This window comes from Neophocaena asiaeorientalis, unplaced genomic scaffold (genome assembly GCF_003031525.2).
Source record: "Neophocaena asiaeorientalis asiaeorientalis breed wild unplaced genomic scaffold, Neophocaena_asiaeorientalis_V1.1 scaffold78, whole genome shotgun sequence".
Lineage (NCBI taxonomy): Eukaryota > Metazoa > Chordata > Mammalia > Artiodactyla > Phocoenidae > Neophocaena > Neophocaena asiaeorientalis.
Genome location: NW_020175018.1, coordinates 16,944,449 through 16,952,398, shown reverse-complemented (window position 1 = coordinate 16,952,398; position 7,950 = coordinate 16,944,449). Strand labels below are relative to the sequence as shown.

At 59.3% G+C, this 7,950-nt stretch overlaps 1 protein-coding gene across 2 annotated transcripts; it reads left to right on the top strand.

Moving 5' to 3' along the window:
• Window positions 1-230: 230 nt before the first annotated feature.
• On the top strand, window positions 231-7,391 carry PPP1R26 (protein phosphatase 1 regulatory subunit 26). 2 transcript variants are annotated; one of them, XM_024762746.1, is made up of 4 exons: window positions 231-312; window positions 488-549; window positions 667-787; window positions 1,855-7,391. In XM_024762746.1, the coding sequence occupies exon 4, from the start codon at window positions 2,318-2,320 to the stop codon at window positions 5,882-5,884; it is 3,567 nt and encodes a 1,188-aa protein (XP_024618514.1). In that variant the 5' UTR covers window positions 231-312; window positions 488-549; window positions 667-787; window positions 1,855-2,317; the 3' UTR covers window positions 5,885-7,391. The 2 variants fall into 2 exon arrangements, with proteins under 2 accessions (XP_024618514.1, XP_024618515.1); XM_024762747.1 differs by lacking the exon at window positions 488-549 and having other exon boundaries at window positions 253-312.
• The last annotated feature ends 559 nt before the right edge of the window (window positions 7,392-7,950 follow it).

The following is a 7,950-nucleotide window of genomic DNA, read 5'->3' as shown; positions in this document are numbered from 1 at the left end:
CATTCTTGCGCTAGGTAATTTGACAGTTCAGAAAACTGCCCACTAGGAGTCTGAGCTCTCGACAGTCATTTAAGAGCTGTGAACATGGTCAAGGTGATGAGTAGAGAGCAGCGCTTTTCCTTCCGCCCACTCTGCTACCTGGAGTGGAAACCACTGCAGCTTGGGTTCATCCTTGGGCCCACTTTTTCAGATAGCAGTGCTGTTTAAGAAGTTAATATTCTTTATGTAGACTCGTCACAGATCAAGGCCTATGCAGATGTCTCGTAATCTCTGTCATTTTGCCAAGGCAGCTTGAATGATGACCACAGCAAGGTGGGCACAGCCCAGGGAAAGGGCCCTCCCCCTCCCCACTGTTGTTCCCCACTGCCCTTGGGAGGGAACCTCCCTGGAGGGTGGTGCTGTGGGAGGGATCGTGGACTGTTACGGGTGCTCACATCTGAGGACTGATAAATAGCCTCACATGTTCCCTGCCGTCACCATCCTACAGGATCAGACCTATGGCCCGGGAGAGTTGGGAATTAGTTGTGGTTAACTGTATTTGGCCTCAGGGTAAGTTCTTCCAAAATTGAATTTTGAGCCCTTAATGTGATTTCTTTCCCCCCAAATACTTACCAGCTGTAGTTTCAGCCTCTGAATTAGGTCTCTGATTCTCTTTAATCTTGGCAGTCAAAAGTCCGTTTAAAAAGTGGGCACCAGATTCTACAGCGTAGAGGTGGGGGGACGAAGACCCAATCCCTGAACCGTTCTGCAAACGTCACGCTGAACCTGGACTCGAAGAGAATCGCAGGTAAATGCAGCAGATTCTTTTACATTGTAGAGTCTCACCTTCTGGGCATAAGTAGTAATAGCAGAGGACTTCCTTCTGAATCGGTCATGCCCTCTGGGTCATTGCTGGTCCCACCTGTTTGGGCACATCTGTGCCTAGGTGGCTGAGCTAGGCTTTCCTGGAAAGGACTGTGGTGTGTAAACACAGGATTCTGTGCTCGTCAGGAAGGAAGCTCCTGGGGGAGAAGGATCTGCATGGGAAGCAAAGCAAACACACAGGCCACTTCCGGCCACCCCCCAAGGCCCCAGGGTGGTGACCGCCTTGCCCGGCACTGTTTGGAGTTGGAACTCAATTTCCCTGTTTCCACAAGCACTGCCAAGCTCTCCTCTTGCATCTCGGCTACTTTGCATTCCAGTTTGCAGGGGATCGGGAGAGGTCAGAGAAACATGTTAAGAGCTGACAGTCATATGATGTATTCTGCGTCTTTCTAATCGGCTGTGTACAGCCTGCGTTATGTTCCCCTCCCCGGCGGTGGTCCCAGACCTGTAGTGTAAAGGCTGTTGGGAGCAGGTCTTCAAAGTGTCCCCAAGACTATCCCAGTGGTTCTGCCGACCCAGCCACATTTGGTCTGAGATACAAAAGCTGTGGAGAAACCACACAGCTTGAAAAGGGGCACCTGACTGTGTTTGGGGCAACTTCTGTATTAATTACCTAAAAATAATCATATGGTCCCGTGAGACCATCTGGCAAATATACGTTCGACGTTTTAAAATAAAGAGGCTTTGGGCTTCCCTGGTGACGCAGTGGTTGAGGGTCCGCCTGCCGATGCAGGGGACGCGGGATCGTGCCCCGGTCCGGGAAGATCCCACATGCCGCGGAGCGGCTGGTCCCGTGAGCCGTGGCCGCTGAGCCTGCGCGTCCAGAGCCTGTGTGCTCTGCAACGGGAGAGGCCACAACAGTGGGAGGCCCATGTACCGCAAAAAAAAAAATAATAAATAAAAAAATAAAATAAAGAGGCTTTGGTATAAGTGACCCTTTAAAGTTGTTTAGGGAGATAAATGCTCCCATCAAGTAACTTCTCATTTCAGGAGCTGCTGATTCGCGTCAAGGTTGGACCTACCCACGACGTCTCACTGAACCTGGATTCATACTAGTTGTTCTTTTCCACCTGCAGAGAAGCACTGAGTCTTTATCTCATTGGCACCTCCTGACAACTTCTGGAGGTAAATAAAACCTCTGTTCCTGTATCGGAGAAGATGGACAGAGGGACGAGGAAAGGACACTCGTGTGAGCTTCCGCGAGCTCGCTGCGGGTGGCTCGGAAGCGTTTTCTCATGAAGCTTCGTGGCCGTCTTGCATCTACAGCCAAGGGAGATGAGACCCGGGAGGCGTGAGTGACTTGCCCTGGGACCCGCGGCCGGCTGGACCCTCACCAGGCCCACCGCTTCTCCGTGACCTGACCTAGGGCGCCATCCCGGCGTGCCTTCTCCTCCAGGATGTGAAGCAGGCAGAGAAGCAAAGTGCCGCCTCTCTGCGCGTCCCGTCGGCTAGGATGTATCTCATGAATGCGCCTCCTGTGCTCGCCCTGCCGTCCAAATGGGAGGCCTTTGGCCCACCTGGGAGCTGTAGGTTTCCCGGATGCTTCTCGGAGCCGAAGGAGGGCGTCCCGAGAGCGGCGGTGAGCGCCAAGGTGCAGGCGGTCATCAGCACGCTTCAGGGGGACGGGGCCACCCTGGGCATGAGTGGCGAGCATGGCCGGCAGAGAAGCCAGAGAGCGGAGAGGGGCCGTGGCACCAGGCTGGCTACCAGCCCCGCCTTTGCCGCCTGTGGTCTTGCTGTTGGTTTTGACCCCAAGGGGGAGGAGGAGGCCGCGGACCTCGGCCCCCTGGTGCTGGATTCGGACAGTGATGATTCCGTGGACCGCGACATTGAGGAAGCCATCCAGGAGTACCTGAAGGCCAAGAGCGGGGCCGCCCAGCCTCCCGCAGCCAGTCGATGCAAACCAGAGCCGCCTCCGAGCGGCACCCCGACCGCCCTGTGCCCCCCAGACCTTGCAGCTGGCCCCACTGGTGTCCCCGGCAGCCACAGGGGAGTCGGCCAGGACCAGGGCTCTGCCTCGCCACTCAGTGTGAGCAGTGAGGACTCCTTCGAACAGAGCATCCGGGCAGAGATCGAACAGTTCCTAAGTGAGAAGAGGCAGCACGAAACCCAAAAATGCGACGTTCCTGCAGACAAAAAACCAGACCCCGGTGACGGCTTGGCCCAGTTGGCGTCTAGATCCAGCAGAGAGCCGACGGGCAAGGCGTACCAGCAGGAGCTGGCGGGCGCCTGTAAGGAGTTCACCTTCCGGAAGCCTCCCAGGTCCACAAAGGCTGGCGTGCTGCCCAGAGGCCCCAGGTGCAAGGTCACCGTTGAGCCCGCCGTGGCTGCGGGCCGCCCTACAGAAGCAGCCCCTGGTAAAGTCGGGGTCAGGAGGGGCACCGGCTCAGGGAAGAGGGGAAGGCGAGCCAGGAGCACGGCCCTGGTGCCTGAGGCGGCCGACTCAAGCAGCGATGATGGCATCGAGGAGGCCATCCAGCTGTACCAGCTGGAGAAGAGGAAGGAGGCAGGTGGCGAGCCGCTGCAGAGGACCCTGCCCGCGGAGGAGAAGGGCCCCGGGCCCCCTGCGCACGGCACGGGCCTCTGCACCAAGAGCACCTGGCTCGAAGGCCACGGGAAGACCCCGGGCAAGAAGAAGCCGGTGGCCACCAAGGCCGCGGACTTCAGCCCGGGTGGCCCGGACCCCGACCACCCCTCCAGGCCTCCCAGGGAAACCGTGGCTCCTGCACCTCCGGGAAGTACAGCTGCCGAAAACAAGTCTGTGGACGGGTCCCCGTGCTGCGCAGACACATCCGCGGAGCTGATGTGCGCGGAAGCGATCCTGGACATTTCCAAAACGATCCTGCCGGGTCCCCTGGAGGGCGGCACCAGATCCCCGCCCACCAGCCCACTCCTGTATCCCCACAACGTGCCTTCCTGCTCCGACGGTGACAGCAGCTCTGTGGACAGCGACGACAGCATCGAACGGGAAATCCGGACGTTCTTGGCTCTGAAGGCGCAGTCAGGGGGGCTGCTGCCCAGGACGGAGACGTGCCCGCCACCAGCACACAGCCCGCTGCTGCCGTCCGGCCTCAGCGCCTCGGCCTCCAAAACGCCGGACCTGTCACTGAGCTGCAAGAGGAAACGCGGAGCAGGCAGCACCGCCGTGCGGCCGTGCACGCCCAAGAGGACCAGAGACACGGCCGAGGCGCAGGAGGGCGCCCGGGACGCCGACCGCAGCCAGGGGAGAGCGCAGCCCAGCCAGGGGAAAGCCAGCGAGGCCCCGGGAAGGGAGGGTGAGACCTGGGGCCAGCCTCTCCCCTGCAGGACGGGCGTGCTGGGTGATGAGCACGGGGCCCGGGTCACGCAGGGTACCATGTTGCCAGGCCCCGGGAAGGCGGCCGAGGCGAGGCGCGGGGATGAGAAGGAGAGCTCCGAGGACAAGAGCAGCTCGCTGGACAGTGACGAGGACCTGGACACGGCCATCAAGGACCTGCTGCGGTCCAAGCGGAGGCTCCGGAAGAGGTGCAAAGACCCCAGAGCCGGCTGCAAGAAGAGGGTCAGGTTCAGCACCACGGAGACGCAGTTCCTGGATAAAGTAGGGGGCTTCCCGAAAGACTGGAAAGACCGAAGCCCACATCTGCTGAAAAGCTGCCTCTCAAAGTCCAGAAAAGAGAGCCCGGGGAGACCCTCGCACGTCCTCTGCCGAGAAGCGGTGAGAGCAAAGCCAGACGGCGTGGCAGCCGAGGACGCGCCCCCGGCTCCCCGGTCCAGGGGCCAAGCTGCAGGAAGGAGCCTGTTCTCTGGTGAATCGGAAGCCCGTGAACTTCGTGGTCCGGCCCCAAGCCCCAGTTCCCTGTCTGATGACAGCAGCTCTGTAGACAGCGATGACAGCATTGAACTGGAGATTAGGAAGTTTTTGGCCGAAAAGGCCAAGGAGTCCGTGAGCGGATCAGAAATTCAAGGAGGGGGCCCCACCGCTCTCGGGACGGGGAATGGGGGCAAGCCAGAGCTGCCGTGCCGGAAAGTGCCACCTCCCGGCCCGGCCCTTCAGCCTGGCATGTGCACCCGGAGCCAGAGGTGCAGGGGGCCCTTGCAGCCGGCCGAGGGACCGAGGGGCCCGGGCAGAGCCTTCGCTCCGGCCGGGAGGAGCAGCCCCCGCGCCGAGCAGGCTTGCAGCCCTGCAGCCCTGGCCAGATGCGAACTGGTACCGCCCAGGAGCACCAGCGGGACCGCGTCTGCCAAGGGGTCACCAGCCAGTAGGAGAACCGCCTATGTGCCCAAAGATAAGAGCCCGAGGGGGGCCGAGGCTGCCGCGGGGGAAACCGCATTGGCTCAGCTCCCGAGCTGCGTGGAGGCTGGCGCTCGGGCAGAGAGCCGGAGCTCACTGGCACGGACCCCAGGCGCCGAGCAAGAGGGGAGGCCCCGGGCCGGCCTCGCCCTGCCCTGGACTGACTTCTCCCCCCAGAGCCGGTTGCAGAGCACCTGGGCACTGAACACGAAAGGCAGGGACACGGCGGCGTGGAAAGGGGGCCTCAGGGGCCAGAGAGAGAAGCGGCTGGAGGGCCAGGCCCGGGGCTCGCCCAGCCTCGCCATGGACCCCAAGAGAGGCCTGCCTTTTGCCGGCTTCTCACCACTGCTCTCCACGCAGCTGTTTCACTTCGGGAAGAGTGTCTCCTGGGGCGGGAAGCAGGCCAGCCTCTTCAGTGCCCCCCTGAGCCTGCCTCTACAGGGCGCATCCTTCTCGGCCTTCCGAGAGACCCAGGCTGGCCACGGCCCAGTGTTCGGAAGCTCACACTTGCTGGTGAAGCAGGAGGGTGGCCGCTGGCCGCCCAGGAAGTCCCAGGCAGGGCTCAGTCTGCCCGACAGGAGGAACTCGGGGCCGGAGGAGAGCATCTTGGACCTGCGGTACAGGCGGAGGGGGGTGGACGGAGACGATGAAGACCAAGAGGCCCTGGGCAGCGACGCCAGTGAGTTCAGCGATGCGTCTGTGGAGGAGGGCGGCAGCCTCTTGGCCAAGGGCCCCGTCCTCCAGCTGTGAGCCCGCTCCTGGCCGCGGCAAGTGTGGGCGAAGCATGTGTGTGCCCGTCCCCACGTGTCACACACTCCTGATGAAAGGGCGGAGCCCTGGAGGCCCCTGTACAGCCTGTATATATGTACACTAACGCGAAAGGATGTTTTTATTTAACAGATGTGTCCTGGTAAATATAATTTTTGTAGGCTTTTTGTAAATTATTTAAAGTGCTGTAAAAAATATTTTTGGTGAATACCATTGTTGGATTTTGTAGGGCGTTCCTCGGGGCAGTTCTCCGTGGTCTCCGCACTAGTCTTAGATCAGCAAACACTTGGTTCCGACTGTCCCTGCACTTGGGGTTGATCGCTGGTGGCCATGGCCAGTCGTGGCCACAGTTCGGGCCCGAGGAAGGCAGCAGCCGGTGCCCCGCCTGAGACGTGCCAGAACGCCCCAGCGGTCTTGGTTGGGACACCCCTGGACAGCACTTCTTATGTAAAAGAGGCCCGAGCATGTCTTCAATTGGAAAAGCGTTTCAAAGCACAATGGCCAGCGAGCAAACCGGCCATGCCAGTTGCACGTAGGAGTCCTGAGTGAGATCTCAGGGCCGGTCACCAGTTCACACCTGAAGCCTGTGTTGTTTAATGTCCAGTCCTGTTCAATCATGACATGATTCTACCGGCTCAATAAACCTCTTTATACAGGAGCTGCCGTCCTTCGTTTTTAGTCACAGCTCTAAAAAGGTACCAGGCAGCCCGTGTGTTTTAAATGCCCTTGTCCTGATCTGGGCAAAGCAGAGAGGCAGCGGCTGCTTCATGGGTTCTGGTGCCCGGAGTCCTGAGGACCGAGGACAAAGCCCACCGCCCTCCGGGAACTGGGCTCGCTGGGACCGCTCCACCAGCAGGGGTGTGCCCGTACTCTCGGTGTGTTTGAGCGGCGGTGCCACGCACACAGGGAAGAGCGTGGCATCCTGTACTTTGTGCTCTGAGGCTGCTGCGGTGCCCACAGCTACGGAAGAGGCAGGTGGGAACCTGCACACGTGAGGCTGAGCGCTGACATTTACCCGCGATCGTCCAGCAAACTGATCGGCTGCCGCAGTTGTGACAGCCCATCAGTAGCTGCAGTGGGCCTGGAGCAAGGTTTAATTTGCAGCTGAAGTTGTTATTCTGATGTGCAAGTGAATTTTCTACATGTTGTGCCCCCCTAGGTCTTAGCAGGAATTCACTTCTGTACCCAAATGGGGACGTGTGCCAGCACCCACAGTCAGTGTCCGCTGGGTCAGATGCTGTGACGGGCAGGCCCTGTGGACTCCGTGACCGTCCGGTGCCTACGCGCTGTGCATCCAATATTTCCGTTGTCGAATATTCATTCACTTAAGTGCTTCCTGGAAAAACAATTAATCCACGCTTTAAATTTCATTTAATTTTGAAGGAGCGCTTTTAACACTTGAAAACAAAAATCAGCTTGTTTTGTATATAAGAACTGGATTTTTTGTTTTTGGTTTTTTTTTTATGCTAATAAATCAGGCACTGCTCACAAATCAGTTGATGTAGTCTGTCCTGTGCAGAGTGGCCTTTGCAGGATGTTGACGTGAGAACCCAATGTCTAGGACCTGCCAGTGTTCTTCTGTGCCATCGTGCATTTAGTCCTGAGCACCTCTCTGCTCCTGCGGCCCATCCCAGTCTCTCCCAGACCCTTTGCACCTTCCTCTCCCCCTGCCTCCCTAGCCCCAGTCTGTGTGCTTACTTGGCAGTGCAGGCCATGCCTGGTTTTCACAAACTGGACGCAAACGTGACCGTGCGGGCCCATCCCTGGATTGCCAACAAGCCATGCTGCGTGAAAGATTTTACTTTCCCTCTCCCCAACATCCTAGGTCAACTCTGGCACACACTGGGGCCAAGGTCCGAGGTCCCCCTGCATCCTGTCTGCAAAGGGGGCTGCAGTGGGGGGCAGACGGGAGCACTGTCCCTTAGTGATGGCTGTCTATACGTTTGCAGCCCTGGTACAGCTCCTCCGATGATCCGGGCCCGACCCTGCATCCGTGCATCACAGCATCCCTGGAGCTGCTGCATGAGATGGCACATGTGCCCGCACTT